The sequence below is a fragment of the Dreissena polymorpha genome, chromosome 12, assembly GCF_020536995.1.
Source record: "Dreissena polymorpha isolate Duluth1 chromosome 12, UMN_Dpol_1.0, whole genome shotgun sequence".
Taxonomy (NCBI): domain Eukaryota; kingdom Metazoa; phylum Mollusca; class Bivalvia; order Myida; family Dreissenidae; genus Dreissena; species Dreissena polymorpha.
Genome location: NC_068366.1, coordinates 23,086,360 through 23,113,369, shown reverse-complemented (window position 1 = coordinate 23,113,369; position 27,010 = coordinate 23,086,360). Strand labels below are relative to the sequence as shown.

The following is a 27,010-nucleotide window of genomic DNA, read 5'->3' as shown; positions in this document are numbered from 1 at the left end:
CTGTTTATTGCATAGACCAACTCAAGGTACACCTGTTTATTGCATAGACCAACTCAAGGTACACCTGTTTATTGCATAGACCAACTCAAGGTACACCTGTGTAATGAATAGACAAACTCAAGGTACACCTGTTTATTGCATAGACCAACTCAAGGTACACCTGTTTATTGCATAGACCAACTCAAGGTTCACCTGTTTATTGCATAGACCAACTGAAGGTACACCTGTGTATTGCATAGACCAACTCAAGGTACACCTGTGTATTGCATAGACAAATTCAAAGTACACCTGTGTATTGCATAGACCAACTCAAGGTACACCTGCTTATTTACATCTGCCAACCTCGACTTTTTCTGTAATTAGCTTAAACCTGACTTACTCATGGTACCGCTGCTTATTGATGTCTGCCAACCTTGACCGGTCTCGTCCTGTAATTATCTAGAAGCTGACATACTCATTGTATGCCTGTTCATAGCCAGAGCATTGTGCTCCCTGTCTGGACTCAAACACAGACCAGCTTGATATCACGGCGAGCGCTATCCCAGTTGAGCTATCCAGGACGCCACACAAGCTTCCTCCATCAGTGACCATGTTCAGGCCTTGACAGGGTCATCTTCCTATCAAGAGTTGCCTTGTTTTGTCAGCATCTTTCTGATACTTTTTACTGACAATATATAACTCACTTGATTATTTCTCCAAGCAACCCATATTTATAAATTTTAGCCGCCAAACATAAGTATTGTGAACGATAAATAAATAACAGTTTGTTCGTTTGGTATAAGAAAACAAATATTCATTTCCTTGAGGTTGACCCTGCGTTTTGGTCAACCCTCAACAAACTCTGTCAATGTTTGGCTAAAGCCCTAGTTGTCAGTGTTGGCTTCAGGATGACAAATGCTCTGTCACCCACAAGGAAGTCAATCTTTATAGAAAATTTCATTAATTACTTAAACACATATTATAATAATTTGCTATGATCAGCTGAGGTCCGAAATGTTTTTTTACAGAGCCGGTTTCTGGGAAAACTGGGCTAAATGGTGTGTGTAAAGTGTGATCTAAGATTAGCTTGTACTGACAAAGAGACTTTATTTGAACACAAAATTCCATACAAGTGCAAAGTGTTGACCTTGACTAGACTGCACACTTATGGCACATAATTTTAACAGGATTTTCCTTTAAACTGGCTTAAATGTGAATGGGTCAATTTGTTTGTTCATCAGCAATTTGAAAACTTAATAACGAAGGATATATTTTAATGTGTTATTGTGTCAACTTATTTCCTTTGATAAATTTTTAAGTAACATTTTTATGTATTTCTATAAAAATTCATACATTGCTGCATAAACTATAACTTTTTCAATAAAGAATGTCAATATATCTTTGTTTTAATATTATTTTACACTTGGAATAAATAGTTTTGCTATTAAAATTATTACATTACTGCAGAGAGTATTGTCGTTTCATAATGCATATAAAAGTCTGCCATATGAATCATCACTCTTTCCTTGTATTGCTCCGCAGTTCTTCCTGTCCCTGTACGGCCACAAGCTGCCTGTGTTATGCATGGACATATCAGCTGACAGTACCCTCCTTGTGTCGGGTTCAGCGGACAGGAACATCAAGATCTGGGGCCTCGACTTTGGGGACTGTCACAAATCTATATTTGCCCATGACGACAGGTATACTATTCACATGCTGTACAAGTTGATTGTATGAAAATTGTCATAAAAACAGTCTTATATCAGCCTGATCTTCCTTTAGACTGCAAACAAAATTTGTATTGAAAAATGACTCATACAAACTCAGATAGATGTTTTAATTAAGGGGCAGCATAGAAACATACAGTTCTCATTGTATTTTTACAAATTTAATTAAAAGTGAAATAATATTTTGCATTTCATTATTAAACAACTTTTTGTTTAATTCCCCGTGCATTAGAACAGCCATATGGTTTTTTGTTATGAATAAACATTGTTTTATCAAAATTTATTTCTTATATCTCATTAGGATACACAAACTGCTATGTAAAATTTGCCATTGATGGTGTCAATCATTGATTTTGCATTTTAGTATAACGAGTATGAATTTCGTGGCATCAGTCATTAATTGATTCACTTCAGTGTAAAGTGTATGCAGTTTATTGTATCAAAATCATTGATTGTTATATTTCAGTGTCAAGTGTTTGCAGTTCATTGTCTCAATCATTGATGGTCTCATTTCAATGTAAATTTTTTGCAGTTAATTGTATCAGTCATTAATAGTCTCATTTCAGTGTAAAATGTTTGCAGTTCATTTTATCAATTATTGATAGTCTCATATCAATGTAACATGTGTACAGTTCATGGCATCAGTCAATAATTGTTTCATTTCAGTGTGACGTGTGTACAGTTCATTGCATCAGTCAATAATTGTTTCATTTCAGTGTGACGTGTGTACAGTTCATGGCATCAGTCAATAATTGTTTCATTTCAGTGTGACGTGTGTACAGTTCATTGCATCAGTCAATAATTGTTTCATTTCAATGTGACGTGTGTACAGTTCATGGCATCAGTCAATAATTGTTTCATTTCAGTGTGACGTGTGTACAGTTCATGGCATCTGTCATTTATTGTCTCATTTTAGTGTGACGTGTGTACAGTTCATTGCATCAGTCAATAATTGTTTCATTTCAGTGTGACGTGTGTACAGTTCATTGCATCAGTCAATAATTGTTTCATTTCAGTGTGACATGTGTACAGTTCATTGCATCAGTCAATAATTGTTTCATTTCAGTGTGACATGTGTACAGTTCATTGCATCAGTCAATAATTGTTTCATTTCAGTGTGACATGTGTACAGTTCATTGCATCAGTCAATAATTGTTTCATTTCAGTGTGACGTGTGTACAGTTCATTGCATCAGTCAATAATTGTTTCATTTCAGTGTGACGTGTGTACAGTTCATTGCAAAGACTCATTTATTCTTCTCTGGTGGCAAAGATAACAAGATCAAAGAGTGGGACGCAGACAAGTTTGAACATATCATCACCCTTGAGGTAAAGCCGTATGTATAACATGAGCATTTGAGTCTGGATCTGGGAAAATTGGGCTTAATTCATGTGCTTAAGGTGTCATTTGGATCAGCCTGTACATTCCGCAAAGGCTTATATGGTACTACGCTTTCCACTAAGACTGGATTTCTGTTAAGAAGAGATTTTATTTGAACAAAAAAAAATCGAAGAATAAAAGTGTCTTCTCAGTTTAGCCTATACGAGCTGCACAGGCTAATCTGGAACTGCACTTAACTCTGCATTAAGTCTTGTTTTCCCTGAGCAAGTCTAATATGGATTATGTCACTGAGTAATAGTCTCTGCATGTTATGGTAGTACAATGGCTACATTGTCAGTCATCAATGGATCAGGTTTTTGGACCCTCAAGTCCTACTTTATCATGCATTCTCACAGGGTGCCATGATTATAATCTGACTGTGACCTTTTTGCATGATTGTTTTGAAATATTGTTACTATCAATATATTGGTTTCTATACATGAATCAAGTGAAGTAGATGAAAGTGTTACTATCAATATATTGGTTTCTATACATGAATCGAGTGAAGTAGATGAAAGTGTGAAATAGTGGTATAATATTATTAAACTATAAAACTGATGCAAACATAGAACTGAGTATGAATATTGTAAACAAATAAATATACTAGTGAGGTTAACAACTTTTGGGTTTTTATAAAGTTTTCTTGAGTTACGGGTAATGATTGATGTTTCTCTCAGATTTATATAAAACTGAAAAATCTGAGAAAACCCATAATATTCCAGTAGTTAGATTTTGGGTTAGATTCGGTGCTGGAATTGGAATATCAATTAGCATGAGCCCTAAAGTGATTGGCCTCTTAAATTTGTGATGAGCCATTTGTTTTCAAATAAAACTCTTATATAGTCCTTTGAGAAATTACTGACAGAATAAATGTTGGCAAGTGTTTAAACAATATTTTTTAATAACAAGTTTATAATGTAGTGTTTTGTTGCAGGGTCACCACGGTCAGGTCTGGTGCCTTACTGTCAGTCCGAGCGGTAATGTGCTGGCCACAGCGTCCCATGACAAGTCCCTGCGCTTCTGGCAGAAGACTCATGAGCCCCTCATACTGCAAGAGGAGCGGGAAATGGTAGGCAGACCAACTAGTTAGCTGTTCAACATCGTTTGTAGGCTTTCTTTCTGTTCAACTGTGAAACATCCCTAGTCTATTATCGTATGTAGTATCAAATCACCGATTGGATGCAAAAAGGTACCTTGTGACATTGTAATAAGAAGGCACATGGAACCATTTTGCACCAATGGGACGTTCTATTGACATCAAAATTCTAAATGTGTATTAAAACATGAAAGCCTCTTGCTCTCCATTTTTGTATTATTTCTTACATTTATAGCATGTATTGTGTTAATATATGAGACAAGCTCTGGGAAAAAGGGGCATGATGCATGTACATAAAGTGTCATCCAAGATCAGCCTATGCAGTCTGCACAGGTTAATCAGGACCAACTCTATGCCTTTACTGGATTTTCATTAAAAAGAGACCACCTTAAAAAAAATGTCATGAAGGCAGAGAGTGTCGTCCCTGATTAGCCTGAGCAGACTGCACAGGTATATCTTGAAAATACTTTATGCACATGCATTTAAAGTCATTTTTCCCTGGGCCAAGGTAATATATGTGTATATGTCTGTTGCAGGAGAGGGAGAAGGAGTTTGAGAACACATTGGGACAGGAAGGAGAGGCTGTGGTAACTATGGAAACCGGGGATTCTTCTTGGGGCTAATCAGTTTACCCTTTCCGCTCTGAAACAAAATGAAAATGGCTATATGAAACCAGCATAAAACCGAAACAGCCTGAAAGTAACTGGCATATTGTTCAGGTTTTATGCTGTTTGCTGCTCATCAATAAATTAGGTTTGAAAATGAAGCCTTTCAAATTTGAATAAAGTATGAAAGGTCTATAATTTGATTTTCTTAGGGACAACAAACGCATCAAAATGCTTATATGAGTAGGGAAAGGGGGCTATCAAAATGTTGGCATATAATTCATCCATATTATGTCATTAATATATATTGACAAGTATGTTTAGAGTTGTTGTGCTTTTTTAAGCAAACAATGTCAACATATTTATTAGCATCTATGATAAATTTCCAAATGCAATATTTTGAAAGGAATGGTTGTGCAAAATTATGCTTTACCTGCTTGATGATCATATTTTTATTACATTTTAATTGAATGTTTAACCACAGTTTGTATTTTCGTCTCTGTTGAATTTTCATCCCCCCACAAACGAAATTTAGGGGGTATATAGGAGTGAGCTTGTCTGTCTGTCGGTCGGTTGGTCAGTCGGTCTATCGGTCTGTATTTAGTGTCCGCTCTCTAATTCAAGTTGTTTTCATCCGATCTTCACCAAACTTGGTCAGATGTTGTATCTAGATGATGTCTAGGTCAAGTTCGATATGGATCATGCCGGGTCAAAAACTAGGTCATGAGGTCACTTGGTGCGTTTTAAACATTCAGCATGGTTTCCGCTGTTTTATTTGAAGACAACATGCAAGATATTCTGTGTCAATGCGGCATGTGGGGGTATTCGTCACGTCTGTGAAAAAGCTCTAATTTGTTTTGATGTGCTACAGATGTTTTTTCGATTGTATGTGCCTCATTTTGGAAAACATGGGCTAAATGCAAGTGCGTAAAGTGTCAACATAGGCTAGCTTGTGCATTCTGCACAGGTTAATCAAGAACGACACTTTTCACTTTTATGGAATTTTTCGTTTAAAGGAAATCACTTCTAAATGAAAGTCCATTCTGGGCGTAAAGTGTTGTCCCTGTAAAGCCTGTGCAGACTGCACAGGCTAATGTGGGACAACACTTTTAGCACATGCATTAAGCCCAGAAATCACGTGTGTTTATCAATACAAAAAATACAACAGACACACAAAAAATACCAACTGTGGTCAACCTTTAAATTACATGTTCCAGGTTCCAGGGGAGACAAACACAGACACGGGACTGGCTGGCAAGAAGTCTGTGGAAACTGTGAAAGCAGTAAGTTAACGTTTGATATGTGCTGCATTGTTGTAATATAGTTTGCATTAAATATATTCCTGATTATGCTGTTCATGTTGATAGTGAGATTTAACAGTATGTTACATCCCATAGAGGATGAAACAACATTTTGTTAATATTTGTTCAATTTGGAAAGTTCTGTTATCTTTATATTTTGTGACATAAGGAGAAACGCTTATGTTAGGAATAAAATACACATTCTATGATTCGTAAGCATGGCCTAGTTTTTTGAGTGCTAGACTTTTACTCCAAGGGTCAGTGGTTTGAACCCAGCTGTAGATTACTTTTTTTTTTCTTTCTTTAATTTTATTTTTGTTTTATACTTTAACTATTTAGATCCAATGTTTACATTTATCAATTTAAAGCATTACATGACAACATTCAAAACATGCAAAAATCTGTGCAACGGTCCCTTTAAGCAGTCCAGAAATCTATTGTCCTTACAGCGTAGTATATAGGTATCCACACTAAACATGTGAGATAATTGTTAAAAAACTGTTTTTGCAAACATCTTTAGGCAGAAAGTGGCGTCCCTGACTAGCCTGTGCAGACTGCACAGGCTCATCTGGGATGACACTTTAAGCACATACATTAAGCATTGTTTTCTCAGAAGAAGGCTCATATTTTTTCTTTGTTGTTTACAGGCTGAGAGACTGATGGAAGCCATTGATGTGTACAAGGAAGAGAAATACAAGTGGTCAATCTACCGCCTGGAGGCTCAATCAGGCAGGAAGGTAGTATGAATAAGCTGAATGGATATTATTTAAGAGTTGATATGAAATATAGCATGCATTCATGCTCATACAAGCAAATGAGCGGCTATGAGAAAACGGTGCTGAATCAATGCATCTGGGTCAAGTGTGATGGCTGACTTCACAGGCTAACCTGGCACCACACTTTATGCACGTGCATTAAGCCCTGTTTTCCCAGAGCGATCTATTACCTCTAAATAAGGATGGTACATACACTTAAAATCCCCTTTAAAAGAACATGTTTAGCTGCTTGTTATTTAGGTTGATTAAAATTGTGGGTTTTTCATCTGTCTGTAAACAGTTTATGGTTACAATTCACTGCAATTTAATCAATAGGTCATAAGCCAGATGCTTAAATATTCATGCCTCAAAATTGTTCAGAGTTCTTAAAATAGTTGTAAAATAACGATACACATTTTGTATGCATTTGAATTTATCTAAAATTGCTTTTGTGTTGGATTGTCCCAGCCATGCTTTAGAACCTCAAGGAATTGTTTATTGGGCAGTAAACATTATTATTTTGATTCTTACATGTTTTGTTTAATATTTGTATGATATGATGGAAGTTTGCTTGGCTTACAAGATTTTAACACTATTTTTTTCTTCTACGGTAATATTGGCAGGTAACAAGTAATCAGGTTTTATAAAACTCGTTTAATCAAGTACAACTACCTTCTACGTACGTATGCCTTTCAGATTTCAGAACCGGACCCACATCCTATGATGCAGGCATTCAATGCCCAAACTCCAGAGAAATATGTGCAGCTTGTGTTGCGGAAGGTGAAATCCAGGTGTGTGCACCAGATTATTTATTGTTCAACATATGATTAATTGATCACAAGATGATTAATTGATCACAAGATGATAACCAGATGATTAATTGATCATCAGATGATTAATTGGTCACCATATAATTAATTGATAACCAGATCATTAATTGATCACCAGATGGTTAGTTGTGCACCAGATGATTAATTGTACACCAGATGATTAATTGTGCACCAGATTATTTAATGTTCACTAGATTATTAATTGTTCACCAGATGATTAATTGTTCACCAGATGATTAATAGTGCTTTTGTCAATAGCTGTGTTAATGTAAAGGAAGTTTAATAAAAAGAAACTATGAACTTTGATCAAATTTATATAAAGACATAATTATTAACTTTACTGAGGAATATTTAATAGTGAAAATGTCAAACATAGATAGTAAACAATTTTAAATTATCTTGTTTGGCATAGTTTTCCACCCTAATACATGTGCAGACCCTGAGGATGTATGAGTTGCCTTAGAAAAACTATGGGACCAGCTTTACTTTAAGTGACCAAGTCTCTGCGAAATCCCCAAACCATTATTCTCCACAAGGGTTGTAAATGTGTAACTGTTACCAACCACAAGGGCTGTGAAATTAGTTTTAAACCATGTGCAGTTTTACTGGCTTTGTCCCAGTGCTTACAGACTTTGACGTACACTAAGGGCCGTTGGCCAGAGGTCTACTGCTCATTTCCATCTCTGATATATTATAGTTATTGGATAACAAAACTGTGTACATGTATGCTAGTTTTTATTACAATTATAAACGGATAACAAAAGATTGTACTTAGGTTTCTATGGCAATTACAAACTGAAAATAAAATGTTTTATGCCGATTGCTATGGCATTGATAAACAGAAAATAAAAAATATGCCAGTTTGTTATAACAATGATAAACAGATAATAAAACTTTTCATACTGGTTGTTATCATGATGATAAACGTATAACATGCTATGAAAATGCTAAACAAGTAATAAAACGTTGCATGCTCGTTACTATGGCAATGATAAACAGATGACAAAACACTTTATGCTAGTTGCTATGACGATTTCAGCGAACTAGAGGAGGCATTGCTGGTGCTGCCGTTCCAGTATGTGATAGAGCTGCTTAAACTGCTTGACGAGTTCATCACCGCAGGCTGGGATGTGGAACTCAACTGCAGATGCCTGTTCTTTCTGCTAAGGTAGGCATGTGCGTAAAGTGTCGTCCCAAATTAGGCTGTGCAGTCAGCACATACTTATCAAGGACAGCAATTTCCACAATGGATTTTCATTACATAGAGACTTCCTTTAAAGCCGAAAGTGTCGTCCCTGATAAGCCTGTGCGGAGTGCAAGGCTAATCTGGGAAAACACTTAATGCATATCCAATAAAACCTGTTTAATCAGAACGAGGCTCATATAGGTTGTGCCCCCTTGTTCAGCTAGTAGGACCCATTTAGTACATAGCTTGTATAAAGAAAAGGAAACCTGTTTCAATACTGGTTAGAATGATTTAGTTATCTGTAATTCTCAGTGCCCTTTTCATCTGAGTATATTTTCACACAATTCCTTAGTTACAATTTCAATAAATACATAAATATCCAGCTAAATTATTGTTATGCTGCTTATTATCCAGTAAAACCCATACACGAATAAAAATAAAGTAAAGAATGGCACAATTTATGCATGTAAGTTATGCTAAATTAAATAGCTTTATCAGGTATTCGGTTTTATCCTGCCTCTGTTACAAACATTGACCTAATAAAGCAGGGTCGAATAAATTTTCCTTGGATACCTACATGCTTTTGTATGTCTCTACCACATATACAAACATGGCATCTCCGGTCAACAGTAAGTAGTGTATTCCTACGCACGCTGTGAAACATAGTTGAGTGTAACCTTTCCATTACACTACACAAGGGTGTAGTATTTTACCAATATCAGTTGCTATCGTAATTGTAGACCAAGAAAAATATTACATTCTCGATTCGTTTTTTATTTCTTCTCATATTTTCAATAGGAAAGTATTAAAAGGAACAGTTTAAAGTGGAACTAATTTTTACGTGACACAATCGGTAGTTATTCGGTCGTCAGGAATGTTGTGTACATGTAGGAGGCTCCACAAGAATAATTATATTGTTATGTCAATTTATCATTTGTTTTTTATAAAATGTGTCAACGGCATGAAGCAGGATAAATCTAATACATGGTTGGTGCCGAGAGGAGAAAGTTTATCCGGTTCGGCCCGAAAAAGAAAAATAGGGCTCGCTTTTTATTTTATTTTTCTAAGCCTCACCGGATAAACTTTCTCCATCTCGGCACCAACCATGTATTCTCTATCATGTTGGATAGCAAACATGATATGTATGACATCATCGAGTCTCACTCTGGGACAAGGGGTTTAATTCCTGTGTGTGAAGTGTTGTCCCAGATTTGCATGTGCAATACACACAGGCTTATCTGGGAGGACACTTTCCGCCTATAATGGACTTTTGTTTAAAAAAGAATTCCTTTGAACAAAATATTCTGCAAAAGCGAAAAATGTTGGCCCTGATTCGCCTGTGCAGACGAATTAAGTCAGGTTTTACCAGAGAGCATTTCACATGAATTGTTTGGTTCAAGGGTGCACCATGGACAGATCACCTCCTGCTCAGAGCTGCTGACTGTCATTGACCACATGAGGAAGGCTACACCGGACAGATTGTCACAGCTCAGAGTGAGTGAAACCTATTGATTGTAGCCTTGTTAGTGCCACCATTACCTTGTAAGTAGGGATTAAGTGAGTTTAGCCTTTTGTGTTTCATACCTAGTATTACCTTGAAAGTATGACTTAATATGTGTGTAACTGGATGAATGTAACTTAGTAAATGTTACTTATTAACTGTACTTAGTTAAAGCGGGTATATACGATTTTTATATGTGCTGAATTGTAAAATATTGATACAAATATGTTATAATAACACACAATATGCAAGAAAAATGATACATTTAAGACGAATTTCATAAAATACAGCAAATACAAATTAGAGCCCCGAGCCGATTGTGACGAAGATAATTCGTAATTATTTTCCTACAATAACCGATGCATTCGTCTTTTTAGTAAGTGTTCGTGTGTCGTATGAATCGATATCGCTGCAGGAATTTCAAATGAACCGTTAAACTAATTTTAGATTCACATCGTACATGCATGATATACATGCTGGCGAATTCGGCTGTACAGCCTTTTTCGATTTCAGAATTAAATATCTGGCTTATTTAGCATTTTTCGACGCATGTTCTTCTTAACTTTTATTTTAGTTTATATTGAAATATATGTATAATAAGTTTTTACACATTTTATATTAATAAATAAATATTTGACAAGATCGTATATACCCGCTTTAATGTTACCATAACCTGGTAAGTAGGGATTAAGTTAGTCTAACAATAAGAGTCTTACTGTGTATGTTTCTTAGTGTTTCTTATTAAGTATGTGTGTTACCTGATGAATATTACTTAGAAAGTGTAACCTATTAAATCTTACTTAGTTGTCATCATAATGTGGTGCGTAATTTACTGAGTGTAACCTTTTGTTTTCCGTAGTAAGTGTTACCTTGTTATTATGACTAAGTGTAAGTGTAATTTTTTTGTAATCGAGTACCGGTAAGTGTCACCTAGTAATGCCTAGTAATTGTAATCTTGAAACCTTGTGATTAACAAGTTTCTGTGCAATATGTTTAACCTTAATCATGGAAGCATTTTACAATACCAGTTATTTTTATGCCTCCCTTCGAAGAAGAGGGGGTATATTGTTTTGCACTTGTCGGTCGGTCGGTCCGTCCGTCTGTTGGTCCGTCCACTAGATGGTTTCCGGATGATAACTCAAGAACGCTTAGGCCTAGGATCATGAAACTTCATAGGTACATTGATCATGACTGGCAGATGACCCCTATTGATTTTCAGGTCACTAGGTCAAGTCACAGTGACTCGAAACAGTAAAATGGTTTCCGGATGATAACTCAAGAATGCTTAGGCCTAGGATCATGAAAATTCATAGGTACATTGATCATGACTGGCAGATGACCCCTATTGATTTTCAGGTTACTAAGTCAAAGGTCAAGGTTACAGTGACTCGAAATAGTAAAATGGTTTCCGGATGATAACTCAAGAATGCTTACGCCTAGGATCATGAAACTTCATAGGAACATTGATCATGACTGGCAGATGACCCCTATTGATTTTCAGGTCACTAGTCTTCAATTGTTTTTGCTTAATATTGAATGATTGATGCAGTCATATTGTTTTATCAAATTATTCAATTTTTCAGGACCGAGTTGGTTTTAATCTTGCTGGCCTGCAGTTCATACAGCGGGACATTGAGCTGTCTGAGGACACTGTGTTCTTTATGGATGCCACGGACCGCTTCAAAGAGAAAAAGAAAAAGTCGCAAAAGAAAGCAATATTAGCTATTAAGACATAGTTATGTATACAAATAAATAAAAAGCGTAATTTTATTGAAGTGTCATTTTCTTTATGTAAAGCATTGTTCTTAGTTTGTCTCATATTGATTTGCAACAGTGTACCTGTTAACATCACTTCCGGACCAGATTCAACGAACACCTGGTAAGAGTGTTGAGTGAAGATGGCATTATGTTGGCTCAAACAGGCATAGTGTGCAGTAAAAATAGAATAAGGCTGATTCACGTTGTCTTTTGGTTGAGTCTATTATACATTTGGTTGAGTAAATTTGGCATTATGTGTGGTCCAAATTTCATAATGTTGGATGAAAATGGTATTATGAATTGGTAAGGTTGAGTAATGCAGGCATTGAGTTGGGTCAAGTTGATATGACTGAGATTGAGTCTTTTTGGTGAAAGGAGCATGATGTTTAGTCAAGATTGCATTAGGTTGGGTCAAATGCATTATGTTCAGTCATGTTGTTATTTTATTTGTTCAAAAGGCAAAATATTTGGTTGAGTGAAATTGGCATTATGTTCGGTAAAGTAGATGCTAAGTTGAGTTAAATTAACCCAAGATTGATCAAAATTGTCCTTATATTGGGTAAAGTAATCATGGTACTAGTAAGTCTAGCTCAATTGGTCTTTTTCAGCTCAGGTACTACTTAATAGTACTCTGGGTATTCTTAAGCTTACCACAATGTACCCAGCATATGGAAAATACATGTAAAGGCACCAGCCATATTTTTTGTACATTTTTCATACCCCGGGTACTTTGTTGAGTACCCAGGGTATTTTAAGTAGTACCTGAGCCTATAATGACCAATCAAGTGTAAGTCTAGCTAACATAACGTCTGGTCAAGTTGGCATAGAGTTGCATTATGTGCATTATGTAAAGTCAAGTAAAAATTGTGTTGGGTCAAGTTTGTTTAAGGTTGAAACCAGTTTCTATTATGTTGATTTATGTTTGTATTATATTGGATCATTTGCACGATGTTTGGTCAAGTTAGCATGAGGTTCAGTCAAGTTGACGTCGTGTATGGTAATGTCGGCATCAGATTGAGTTAGTTCAGCATAAGGCCTTATCAAAAATAATACATGTGTTTTTATGCTCCCGGTAGGGTGGCATATAGCATTCGCACTGTCCTTCCGTGCGTCTGTCTGTCCGTCACACTTTTGCGTTTAGGTTTCGAAAAATGCTAATAACTTCTATGTCCCTTCAGATGTAACCTCCATATTTGGTATGCATATGTATATGAACAAGGCCTTTCCATACGCACACACATTTTGACCCCCTTGACCTTGAACTTAGGGTCCGCTTTTAGGTTTCGAAATGTGCGTTTAGGTTTTAAAAAAGCATTTTTCGGGGGCATATGTCTTCACATGGAGACAGCTCTTGTTTTTTATTATTTTTGTAAAGTCATTGTAGTGTAGTGTTTCTGTTTTAAACTCTTTATTCAATATAACGCATTGTATTACTATGCCTTGAACAATCCAACCATAGATAACATAAACTGATGACAAGTTGCTGTACCACTTGCCTGTTTGTAGCATCAACCAAAAAAAGGAAACATATTCTTAATAGTGAATTTTATTGGCAAACGTTTTTATTTCTGGAACTCAACTCAAGTACACCGACTTGACCTAAGTAAATACCACTAAACATTTGCTTTTGGCTAAACATAATGCCACTTTGACTCAATCCAATGTCAGGTTAAACAATTATAATGACATTTTTATTCCATAAACCTGTTTTTGACACAACAAAACTTAACTAAACCTATTGTCATATAGACACAACTTAATGCCAAATCAACTCTTATCATATGTCAGCTGAACTCCACATCACATCAACTTGTTTCAACTAGGTGTCTGAACTGAACATTATGCCATCTTGACCCAACATTATGTAAAATTTACTACACATGCCATTTTGACTCAACACAATGCTAACTTGAATGAACCAGCTTGACTCTACAGAATGAAAACTGGAATCAACGTTAAGCAAACTTGACCCAACATTATGTCAACTTGGCTCAGAAAAATGCCGACTGGATTCAACTAAATGCCAAGAACATAGCAGTTTCTTTCAACAAAGCAGTTTTGATGTTCTATGATAATCGGTGTGTTTTGTATTGTTATTGATTTTTCTCGAAATAAATGTTCTGTTTACAGTTTTAATAAGGCGGTTTATGCCCGCCATGGGTGTTGTCAACTTTTAGGTCACTGCTCCTCTATGCATATTCACCAAAAAAAATATGTTTCAACTTTGTTAGAATGTTTATCTTGACAATATATATGGCAATGTTAGATTTCGGTTCAAGTGTAATCAAAACTAGATCACTGGTTCAAAGCTAGGAATACATTGTTCACAATCTAGAAGACAAGTTAATATAAAATCTATGTGCGACCTAATTACGATAAAATTTAGCCTGAATGTTAATATCAAATCAAGGTCAAATTCTACTGGGTCACATGATGTAAAAAAATGAGGTCAAAGGTGAAATCTTCAACAATTATTGTACCTTAAATTTGGATGTTTGGGGTCATCATGTCCCTCTTGTTAGCTCGACTTTTCGAAGAAAATTAGAGCTATACTACTTGCCCCAGTGTCGGCATCGCCATTGGTTTAAGTTTTTTTATAAAGTCAAATAACTATCAAAGATAATTAACTCAAACTGGGAATACTTCTTTATGACAACAAGACGATTGTGTAGGTCAAGGTGCATAACTCTGTCAGATTTATTTTTATGCCCAATTTTATACTTAGAAAATTAAATTTTTTGTTTAGTTTTGTGTTAATGTCCACTTTATTCCTAAAGTATCAAAGCTATTGCTCTCATACTTCAAACACTTACTTACTATCATAAGGGGACTGTGCAGGCAAAGTTATGCAACTCTGACTGGCATTATGACAGAATTATGGCCCCTGTTATACTTAGAAAATTGAAAATTTGGTTAAGTTTTGTGTTTTGGTCCATTTAACTCCTAAAGTATCATAGCTATTGCTTTCAGACTTGGAACACTCGCTAACTATCATAAGGGGACTGTACAGAACAAGATGCATAACTCTGGTTGGCATTTTTACGGAATTATGGCCTATTTTTACTTAGTAACTTTGAATATTTTGTTAAATGTTGTGTTTAGATGCACTTTACTTCTAAAGTATCAAGGCTACTGCTTTCAAACTTCAAATACTTTCATACTATCATAAGGATACTGACAGTATTACTGTACCTAGCAAGTTGAATTTGACCTTGACCTTTAAATGACCTCAAATCTCAAGGTCAAATAAATAAATTTTGCTTTAATTGCCATAACTTCTTTATTTATGATCAGATTTGATACATACTTTCACAAAACAACACTTACCTGGTATACTACAATGGACTCCACCCAAACCATCCCCCACACCCCACCCCAAAATCCCCCCCCCCCCCCCAAAAAAATATTTTTTTTATGTTATTTTTTCCTTTTTTTCCCTTATTTTTGAAATATCATCTAATAAATGACCACACCCCCACAGTATTCCCCTTCCCCCCCCCCCCCCCCCCCCCACACACACACAAAAAGATTTGTTTTAAACATGGTAAAAAAACACCAATATTTATTTTTATTATTTTATTTTTGAAAGACCGTCCAACCATCCAAACCAAGCTATTGCTATCAAACTTGAAATATAATCTTATTAGTTTGTTTTATGTCTTTCCAAATGTTCAATAGATTGTGGAAAATATACCTAAACTCAGAATCGTCTATAATGTACCACTTTTTTAAAACATTAGTGCTCAATATGATTCAATTATGGTCCTCTTCCAGTTAAAATATTACTATATTACCTTGACATTATTGAATATGAACAATTTCCCCATGATGGCTTACGCTATACTGTCAATCACTCGAAAAGTCGAGCGCTCTGTCTTCTGACAACTCTTGTATATAGATAAATTCTGTTCAAACCAAACCAGCAAGCAACCGTCCAACGCAACGGAAACAGTTTGCTCTTTACCAGTAGTTGGCTTATGCATAGTGGTTATAAATTTTCTTTTCATTGACATAAATGTTACTACTTATTAAATGTTATATTTCTGTTCAGTTCAGTTACTCCCATGTCCGCGGGGAATGTTATGGTGATAACTTGATTTTCTCCATAAAACAAACACACATATTTAACCGTAGTAGTAAAAAAACAAAACCTGTGTGTGAAGTAAAAATTTAATGATAAATCAAATACCAATTAAGAATAATTTTCCATATTAGCCTCTTAAGATTTTACTATTCAAACAAAGCCATCTTTTTACAAATAGTTCCAATACTATTAAGAGTTCAACGCTATTTGTATATAACATGCGAAAATATTGGTAATATTTAAGTGTACACTTTATAATTAGCAACAGCAAAGTTTACATGATACAATCATCACCTTAGTTATATATCTGTTCATTCACGTTTTTAAATTGCTCAATCATCAAACCAACAAGCAATCATTCAGAGACTTGTTATCTACGTCTCTGATACAATTTATTTGACAGGAAATCTCTGTGTACATGTATGATGTAATATTTGTAAGAAGTCTTTAGCTCACCGTTTCTTCGATAACAGTAATTCGGTTGTAATAGTTTGTAATTGTCGTAACGATAGCTTTATCAGACTGGCATGTTTGGGTCTCGCTTCTTACAAACTCAATCTTCACTGAAATACTGACGTTGATTCTTCCTCCGCCGATTCTTGGGACGCTGTCGCGATGAAGGAGGTACTTGCCCTCTTTCACTTTTTCTCCAGACGACGAGTCACCCGATTTCAGCGTTAAAAATCGGCTGACGTCGGAGGGCAGTTGCCGCAAAAAGCTTCCTTTTGCAAACGCGTTGGACTCCATGTGCTTGTTCAATTTATTTTCCCAAAGCTTCCTTTTTTGCTCTTGGAATTTTTTTATCGCTTCCATCTCCTGGTCTTTCACCTTTTTGTTTTCAGTATTGTGCTGCATTCTAAACAGACTTGACGACCTCTCTAGGAATGAATACCTGCCACCCACCGCCAAGGTAACCTTTTTGGCGCCCAACAAACCCTTCGTACATATGGACACCCCTGGGGACGATAAGCTCCACGGCGTGCTCCAGTGTGTTCCATGGTTTCAATACAGCAGCGTCGTGTCGATATCCGTCATTGCCTTTTCTAGGCTCAAGAGTCCAATGCTGACCCTCGGCAGTCGCATTTCCTCCATAAAGTCGATACAGCATGATGTTATCCTCTTTTGGAGTTGTCATATAGTAGCTTCCGCCGGTGAAGTTGTTGAAGTGGTCGCCGTCCAAAACGTTGAACGGACCATAGTCGGCAGGATTAAATTGATAAACCACGTTCGTTTTACCATGGTGGTGGTCTCCTGATGCCATTTCAGCCTTTTTTATTTCGACTGAAACATGAAAGAAACAACTTATAATCAGTGACGATAGAACATGCAAATAATATGCGTATTATAATTTTTTTTTAATCTCATACCTGTGACTGTCCCTGTGCCTTCGTAGCTTATTGTGTATTATCAATACCCAAGGGAGCAGTTTAATTACGTATTGATAAGTTCGCTCATGACATCGTCATTCGTGGAAATGTGTGTGTTGATAAAACATATTGGTATGTTGTGCTCGACGATTTTATCATTTAGAACATTGATTACAAAACTGTTTTGTGTTTAAAGTGAAAGATATGTGTTATGGTAATGGCCCACATTCAGTACATATAATTTCAGTGACGAGCACGAGCGAATATCTAATCAATCATACATAATGAAACATATTTTACTTCGAGATAAAGCACAATCATTTTAAATTGTTTTCTGTCTCGAAATTAATGCAATCAAAATATCGTAACGCTATATATGATAATTACATGTGTTAACAAACAGTGTGTGTAAACATAAAAATATATAAAACATTACGTGTTTTATTGTTTTTAGTGTTTTATTGAAATTGCTGCTGGAATCACAAAAAGATTGTCAGACAAAAAAAAAGTTGTGTGATTAATTAACACAAACAGTAAATTAAAAAACAAAAACAAATGAAGAACAACATATCATAACGCCATTGTATAATACGCGCACGAATTCCCCTGTCATGTTGAAATACTTTAATGATTTACCGTCAAGTTATTGGTATTGTGAGCTTTACATGTTCACTGCTGCTATGGGGGAGGATTTCTTCCGCACATTCTCGGTGCGTCCTATAGGTAGAAACCTTACCCTTAAAGCAACGAGATCTCAGCCAGCTTACAAGGAGATCTCAACCGTAAGCCGTTCTTCAGAGATGGGATCCACAAAGACCTATGGGTACTGATTCGAGTGCTGTCCCGCTTCACAAATCTCGAATTATTGTAATAGTGAATATCAAACAATAAATTAATTTATTCAAATGGGATTCATAATTCATATAGACCTAGAAATGTGTCCGAATGACAGGGATGCTTTCGTAATTTATCACTCAAACTAATGTTGTTGTGTCGAGGTTTAAATTACAAAGGCAATTGGGTCCATTTGCGTTCAGATACCGTTCGACTGCCAGGGGACGTGTCATTTGAATGGCTGTGTTCGTACGAATTTGTACAATTTCGACGGCGACTATGCGGGCCCCTTCCAGATGCCGGCAGACCTCCGGAAAGGCATCAACCAATGTTTATTTATCGTCAGTATATCTATTAATTCTTACGCTTTTCAATACGATTACCATCCATATTTGTAATTGGAAGTTTACGAGGTAATTCCGAGCTAGAGGCTTCATGCTGGACAGAGTTTGCACATCAACCATGAAAATCAACTTAGTTTACTTAGGACAATTAGAACAAATGTTAAATTATGGCCGCAATTTCCATATATTGATTTTTTTACTGAGAGATTACTAATTTTTGGTGTGGTCCGGGTGAGCCGGAGAACTTGGAGGAAACCCCACCAGTATGGTATGGCGACCACCAACCAAGCTCTCATGCCCCTTGAAATTGGATCGAACCCGTGTTTACTAGGTGAGATGCGCGGGTATCAACTACTGCGCTAACCGAATAGCTACCACACCGGTATACACACTCCGGCTAATATAAAGGAACACGAATACAATCTATGGATGTTACACTTAAAATGTTAAAAGTATAAACTTTATTATACACCCACACCGACAACAAATAGTTTGGTTAATAGGAGTTATACATACAAGTAAATACTTGTACTTTGGTAAGTATTTGGAAATAAAACCAGTGTTGCATTTATAAGAGTTATACGAAGCATACAACATTTACCGTATTTTCATTTTATTGTAAAATTGAGTCAAATATAGCTCGTAAAAATAAATATTGAATCAGTGCTTAATGGCTGTGTCTCATATATAACATTTTACACATAAGTGATATGGAGGAGTCTGTGCGAGCTGAGGAGTCTTCCATCTCGAGGCTCGAGTTGGTGCCTCTGAATCCAGCTTTGTGTTACGACTGAAATGTACAAACATAAAAACCTGTGTTTATCAACAAGTGCAACCAATTAAAGTATACAAAGTATAACAAAATTAATACGGTACTTTTAGTCTAAGTTCAGTGTTTTATTCGTACCAATCAATCTCGAAGATAATTTTGCTTGGTATTGTTGTTGTTTTCGAAGTATAATTACATAACCGAAACGTTATATTTTCTAATTTTTCATTTTAACTTTCTTTTTATCGACAAATAAAAAACGTACTGTTGTGAATCTTACAACTAAACACATTTTGGCACTATCCGTGTTTTTCGGCAAAATTACCCTGTTTCGCTCTGATCCGTAGATTAGAAGATCAACCGGCCGTACGGCTTCCTGGTTCGATTACTACGCATAACAACTATTCAGTCGTGTAGTGACCGATAAACAATTATTATACCAACATAAGCTTGTTGTTTTTTAATTCATTATAACCAACGCATAATCTACTCACATGCTATCGGGGAACATGTAAATAGATTTACCTCCGCACTATGTTGAAAACTATTAACTTTGTATTTCAATAAATCTAAGCAGTACAAGTATGAGTTAAAGAAGCATAGTAAATATGCTTGAAAATAAATCGAGCAGAGATAGTTATAAATTTACATCTTTGCAATAAAAACGCATTTAAATCCATAAAAAATAATAGTAGTGCTTATCATATAGTTTCTGTTTTGCAAAAGCTGTGTTCTACGTACTGATGTTTTTCAAAAGCTGTGATCTATGGACTGCTGTTTTGCAAAAGCTGCATTCTACGACTCCTGTTTTGACAAAGCTATGCTCGACGGACAGCTATATTGCAAAAGATGTGTTCTACAGACTGCTGTATTGCAAAACTGTGTTTTACGGGCTACTTTATTGTAAATGCTGTGTTCTACGAACTTCTGTATTGCAAAAGCTGTGTTCTACGGACTGCTGTATTGCAAAACCTGTGTTCCATAGACTGCTGTATTGCAAAACTGTGTTTTACGGGCTACTTTATTGTAAATGATGTGTTCTACGAACTTCTGTATTGCAAATGCTGTGTTCTACGGACTGCTGTATTGAAAAAACTGTGTTCCACAGACTGCTGTTTTTCAAAAGCTGTGTTATACGGACTCCTGTTTTGCAAAAGCTGTGTTCTATGGATTCCTGTTTTGCAAACGCTGTGTTATATTTACTGTTCTATACAAAAGCTGCATTGCAAAAGCTGTGTTCTAATGACTACTCTTTTGAAAAAGCTGTGTTCTACGGACTTTCATATTGCAAAATCTGTGTTCACGGACAACTGTAGTGCAAAAGCTGTGTTCTACAGCTTAAATTGTTAAACACCAGCGATGAGCGTACATCGGATTCCCAATCGCTGCTGGACGAATTGCTCTCCTCGTCGCTACTTCCAATAGCGGGCCGCCTCGCGTCTATCATCGCCATCATGGCCGCCTGCACGCCGCCTCCAACGCATTTCCGAAGCGCCACGGTAGGTTCTGGTGCCGCCACGTGGTTCAGGATTTTCTTACCTACTCATGAAATTGCTTCAATTAAATCTAAGGAAAGTTGTTAATATATTGAGCCAAAAATATGCCTGAAACATGAAATATATGCTGGCTTTTTTCTTTTCAAACTATATACCCGACACACCGTCAAGTTTTATTTACTTAAAGAGAATCATGTTTTGAATGTTTAATCATGACAACGGTAACCTAACGATAACATAGACTTTGAACATATTAATGTTCAATGCAGATAAATGTTATCGAAAACAATCGCTTAGACGATGCAAAGCATAAGCATGTGTGCTTTTAATATCGTGTCGTGCTTGATAAACCTAATCTAAGACGCGCTATGGGAAAACGGGGCTTAATGCACATGCGCAAAATGTCGTCCAAGATTAGACTTTACAGCCCGCACATCTCATCAGGGACGACACTTTCCGTTGTTATGGTATTTTCCTTTAAAGGAAGATTCTTCTTCGCTTATCCTTTATGTACATGCATTAAACACCGTTTTCACAGAGCGCGGCTCAATTGTATAATTTATTTAACACTGCATAGCTCGCTAATGTGTATTTAACCCAGTCCCCCAACGACAGCACTTATGAGCTGATTGTGTACCACTGTACCTGATCTTATATCACTTAGTAAGGACAGCATATTAGGTCGTCCACTGGATCTAATGACGGGCGGGGGGTTGTCTGATAAATCAAAGAACGTGGACGCGACACGACATCGACGAGCCTGGAGGCTGTCTTGCTTGTCTTGCCGAACCAAAAGAGCGCCCATCAGTGGTGGCGGAGGCGGTGGAGTTTGTACATGCGTCGCCGAGGGAACACTTCCGGTAGAAGTTTTGCCGCCAGGTTGGGGTATCCGTTCGGCGTTTTTGTCTGCGTGGACAAGTGACGGCGGTGGTGGTGGTGGTAGTTGGGTCGATGTGCTAGTAAGCCCGACTGATGTTGTTTTTGCTGGCACTTTGGAATCCAACCGCTGAGATGGTGGCGGGGGTGGTGATTTAAGTGATTCCTTTTTACTGCAAACACTAGTTTTGTTTCCTTTGCTGGATATTTTGTCTTGGGACTCGAAGCGAATTGGCGGTGGAGGCGGAAATCTAACACTGGACTTTATGTTGACTGCTGGTGTAACTCTCATGCAATCGTCTTCGGGCAATGGTTCAAATATTGGTGGCGGGATCGCTTTTGGGATGGGTTCATCATCATAAACGAAGAGTGGTTCCGGTGGTGGTGGAATGAAATCATCTATTACTTGTTCATCCTCTTCCGATATGGAATCGTTCAACAGAAAACTTGGCGGGGGTGGTAGAGGCAGACCGGTGATCGACACACTGTTATCGTTTGAACAGGTTTCGTCGTCGTCCGGTTGTGAGTTTGATGCGATCGCACACAATACACGCGACTTCCGGTTGACCTGTTTGTACGAAACTTGTCCAACTGCCAACCGTGCTACGAGAGCGACTCGAGGAATCGCATTGTGGTTCGTTGCAGGACACATGTTTTGTCGTGAATCTGCCTCCGCTTCGAAGTGGTTAATTTTTATACCAGTATCAGCTTCAGTTGTACTTATATTTCGATCCGTAACAGGTTGTGCACATTCGGGCGTGACATTGACCACAGGAAGGGAGTCGTTATGCGACTGAGCCTTAATCAAAGCACCTCCAAGCGTGTGTTCTATCAAAGATGCGGGTGGAGGTGGTATGTTCTCGGCGAGTGAAGGCGCTTCAATATAACAAGCTGTGGACTGTTGGCTTTTATCGTTGTTGCCTTCATTCGTGTGAGTCTCATTTTGGACCGTTTTACTTCTTTTCCTGTTCCTATTCTTCTTCTCTCGATATTCTTCTTTTGACCTCTCCTCTCGTTTCTTCTTCTTCTTCTTTTGCATCTCCTTCCGCTGCCCCATGCTAGGCGAGTGCTCGATGGCTCCCGGCTTGTCCTTTGAGGCCCCCATTCCCTGTATGCGTTCCTTGTCCAAGTGGTAGTGCACGTGCGCCGCCACCTTTCGCACGCGCCGCTCGCGATTCTGTGTGTGCTGAAAAGTATTAAGATGCAGTAACATAACATTTAACAGAATTAAATGTGTCTTTACATATTGAATAAGCATAACTGTACGACTCTGGACGAATAGTTCGCCTTCGTCAACATGTAAATGAAGCTTAGGCGCAATATACTCTGAGGCGAAATCCTAGAGTTAGAAAGGTAATACATATTTTGTATATGTATAGTATATCTTATATTTTACTTTTTATAATTACATATTTTACTTGACTATAAAGAAACCAAAAACGTTGAGTTTCTGGGCAGACTAGTATATAAATGAAACTGAAACATCATAGCAAGCCGTTTGCGTTACGCTGCGATGTCCCTTGGACCTCCCCCTCCCCCTCACTGGTATGTATTGGCATGGCGATGTCCCAATTTATATGTTTATAACAAAATCACGCCTACCAGTTGCTTGTGGTGCCGATGTCCCTTGGCTCTCTCCTTCGCCACCACCTCCTGGACCTGCGAGTACCAGAGGTCGAAGAAGAACGAGGGGTTCGAGTAGAGCTTCATACTGGACAATCCATCATCCCTGAATGAAATAAAACTCGATGTGGGAAAACGGGCTTTAATACATGTCCGTTAAGTGTTGTCCAAGATTAGCCTGTGCAGTCCGCATATGCGAATTAGGGATGACACTCTACTGATCTTAGTTTTCGGTAAGATGGGACTTTCTTTACATGAAATTTACAATAAAAGCGGTGTCGTTCCTTATTAGCCTGTGCAGACTACACAGGCTAATCTTAGACGACACTTTACGCACATGCATAAAGCTCCATGTTTCCAGAACGAGGCTCAAACGTATTATAATAACAGGGTTAAAACGTTCTTGATTGACGTATGTTTACAGTATACAAGTTCTTTGTTAATCTGTGTATGCATCCTTGCACCCTTTCCAAATTTACATATTTTAAAACGAACGACATGTATGCGTACAGCCAAAGGTTTATAAGGACGACAATCCTGTCTATAGTTCACTCAGATTTCACGCGTTTGGTCGTTTAGATGGATGTGTGTTAAAAATCAGCTGGAAGACGACCCGATCCTCCGCATCACGAAACAAACAAGAAAGGCCTTAAGAAGGATTCACTCACATTTCTGGCTGTAAACGTAACATCATACAATCAGTGAATAGCTACCTAAATCTATCAAGACTGGAGAGGTCGGGTGGCATCTGGCAAGCGTTGTAGAGGTCGCGGACGGCCGCCGGCCGCCTGTCACGTGACACGATCTCTTGCTCAGCCTCCACGTACATTTGGTGGGACTCGAACAGGTGGAAATCTACAGTTATAAAAAAACGTACGTTTTTTAGAAACAACGCGCGTTAAACAGCGAATTTAAAATAGGAAGATCGTAGACAAACAAATAAACATACTTGAAAGGGGCGATTAAAGTTTCTGCTGCAGGGGAGATATATATAGTTGGTGGTATAAAGATAAAGATAAGATAAATAAGTAGACTTTAAAAACACCATTGCGAATGTTGTGTCAATTGCTTGTTCTAGACTGCAATGCTTAGAGCAAAGGACAACATATGAAAGCTTTTTCAGATTACTGAGCATACACGTAATAAATACTGACCCGTTATATATTTACTATATCGTAACTATTAATCAGCCACCACCTATACTACAAGAGAATGTGTTAAATGCTTTACCTAACGTTAGCGTCTCTGCCTTGTTCGTTAACGTCCGTACACGTTGCTCAAGAGCGCTTAGTCGATCAGTGATACTTAAACTCTCCTCTTTCAGTGCCACAAACATGTCCTCGGCGTGATGACGTAATGAGAGCAGCTGACGTATCACATTGATGAGCGTTACGTTCGTGACGTCAATTAGACAATCCGACTCAATTTTAAAGTCAACTTTAAACGCTTCAGACCCACATCGACTGACGTAAATGGGGTCAACAATCCGCTGAATAAACGGCATCTTTACTCTTAAAGTCTCAGTTGTCTGTGTGCGCGCGTCTTTTTAATCTTTCTTATTTCTTTATGCAATCTGTTTTCAGGTATTTAAAGTTCACAAAATGCGCATAATTTGCCTTGAAATAACATTACCAATTGTTCGTGTTTTTTATTGTTTGTCTTGCGTGTGAAGTGACCAATAAAATATCGAGTGCTTGTAATCCAGTACATAAACGTTGTTCACTCTTTACCATGACTTAATACGTTTCCTCAAAATGTATTTCGATAAGATTCACTCAGTTTATATTCCGGGTTCATACTAAAAGTTTAAAACGAAATTTGAACAAGCGTAAAACAGGAAAACTATCGCTCGCCGAGTTCACAAAGACTTGTCCGCTTTTTTTATTATCTAGTATGTATTTAAGGCAATTAACATGTGTGACCATTATATTTCGACTATTGTAATACATACGATAGAACTTTAAAAAAAAAAAGATATCCCCCCCTTTTCAATGGTTAATGTCACATTTTTTTGAGGCTTTAGAAAGTGTGCTTCTGATGAAAATGTCTAACTGCACGTTCGAACATTCTCCGGATATCAATTAAACTTATTTTATTTGAATGCATCATTTCCGCAGACTGGTGGAAGTTTCAAGATATGTTGAAGGCTTCATCTTTGTAAACAATCGTGAATTAAGCGATTTTTTTTATTTTAACACGTTAATCAAAACCACGTGTTACAGATGTGATAACGTTCACAGATCTTTTACTTGCCTATCAAAACGAAACAAATATATTAGGGTTAGGGTTTTTCCGAATCAATTTCCCTTTATTAAATAATGAGTTTCATATTTAATTAAAATAAAGAAATATCAATTTTTTCCTCGTTATACCTTAACGCTCAGTTGAGCTTTTTACTGAATTGCAGTTGTTGAAAAGCATTTGGGATTTTTCTTTAACTTGTATGTTTAGAGATACATGTACTCTCATTTTAAACTTCCTTTTTCAAGGCGTCCACAATGCCAAATGCATTATCAGCATTCAAGCGCAAAGGCCTTGTTTACATCAAATATAAAAATGTCTAATGTGCGAGAATTCAATCCCTATTGTTTACATACGGTAGTTTATTACATTTAATTTCCATGTTCAACTTCACGAGCGATTCGGTGTAAATACTGCGAAAAGAACGAATAGTTAAGAACAGGACAGTGCACTCATACCAGTACTTGATGTGATGTTCCGCCCATTTGGTTGAAGACCCCGTGTCACATTCGAAAGGATCTTATAATGAGACAGAGTACGATATAGCAATCATATAGAACGGAACCCATTGCCTCTTCGTGTACAAATGTATTGCCTTTCACTATAATACATAAGAATGTCGGAGTTTATTTAACAGTTACGTGGTAGTTTTGTGTTCAATACAGGGAATGGTTCCTAGGGCACATAAAACGATTAATTACGCAAAGAAGCATTGGTGGACAAATTTATCAACTTTATTTCGTTAATTCATAACATTTTATTTCCAATTTATTATAAGCTATATTTTTGGATATTAAAAAGCCTTAAACTATTCTAAAGATGCTACAACAATCATTTCCTTGATATTGCTTTTTAAATTAAAATAATTTTTATACAAAATTTGAAGTCAAATGATCATTAGATTTGCAATATTATATCCGTGGCGAGGTATTATTTTGACAAAATAATATGAAAGAAAACCAGAAATTAAATATTTAATAAAATTAGTGTTTAGTAAACATGTCAGGTAAACGATTGATAATTTAACATGTATGACAGAGGTCTATTTAATCATATTTTCTTTTTAGTTAATTGTTCACAAATTTTATACTAAAGTTCAAGAGGATATGAGGCCACAGCGGACAAACACGGAAACACGTCCGAAAGCGCTCTAGAAGCATGCACACCATTACTGCTAACTAAATCCCTGATGGATTTCAATCAATATATAATGTTCAATTCTTGACTAGATTGTCATTAGATGTGACGAGGATCGCGA

At 36.9% G+C, this 27,010-nt stretch overlaps 2 protein-coding genes and 1 long non-coding RNA gene across 4 annotated transcripts in view; 1 reads left to right on the top strand and 2 right to left on the bottom strand.

Moving 5' to 3' along the window:
• LOC127853061 (WD repeat-containing protein 3-like) overlaps positions 1-12,130 on the top strand; it is a 40,186-nt gene extending 28,056 nt beyond the window's left edge. For both annotated transcript variants that reach the window (XM_052387185.1, XM_052387186.1), the window contains exons 15-24: positions 1,522-1,679; positions 2,923-3,034; positions 4,021-4,155; positions 4,719-4,769; positions 6,005-6,070; positions 6,736-6,825; positions 7,540-7,634; positions 8,713-8,841; positions 10,260-10,353; positions 11,944-12,130. In XM_052387185.1, coding sequence (XP_052243145.1) covers positions 1,522-1,679; positions 2,923-3,034; positions 4,021-4,155; positions 4,719-4,769; positions 6,005-6,070; positions 6,736-6,825; positions 7,540-7,634; positions 8,713-8,841; positions 10,260-10,353; positions 11,944-12,096 — 1,083 coding nt within the window. In that variant the 3' untranslated portion in view covers positions 12,097-12,130. The remainder of the gene's footprint in view (positions 1-1,521; positions 1,680-2,922; positions 3,035-4,020; positions 4,156-4,718; positions 4,770-6,004; positions 6,071-6,735; positions 6,826-7,539; positions 7,635-8,712; positions 8,842-10,259; positions 10,354-11,943) is intronic.
• A 4,144-nt stretch (positions 12,131-16,274) lies between these two features.
• LOC127853060 (uncharacterized) lies at positions 16,275-17,910 on the bottom strand. Its single transcript, XR_008036420.1, has 2 exons — positions 17,570-17,910; positions 16,275-17,483 (listed from the first exon to the last, which is right to left on the bottom strand). It is a non-coding gene; the product is annotated as an uncharacterized LOC127853060 (long non-coding RNA).
• A 1,283-nt stretch (positions 17,911-19,193) lies between these two features.
• Positions 19,194-25,296, bottom strand: LOC127853058 (actin-binding protein WASF2-like). Its single transcript, XM_052387184.1, has 6 exons — positions 24,742-25,296; positions 24,225-24,366; positions 23,491-23,617; positions 21,658-23,074; positions 20,886-21,055; positions 19,194-19,537 (listed from the first exon to the last, which is right to left on the bottom strand). Exons 1-6 carry the CDS (start codon positions 25,013-25,015, stop codon positions 19,532-19,534), a joined length of 2,136 nt encoding a protein of 711 aa, XP_052243144.1. The 5' UTR covers positions 25,016-25,296; the 3' UTR covers positions 19,194-19,531.
• Between the last annotated feature and the right edge of the window lie 1,714 nt (positions 25,297-27,010).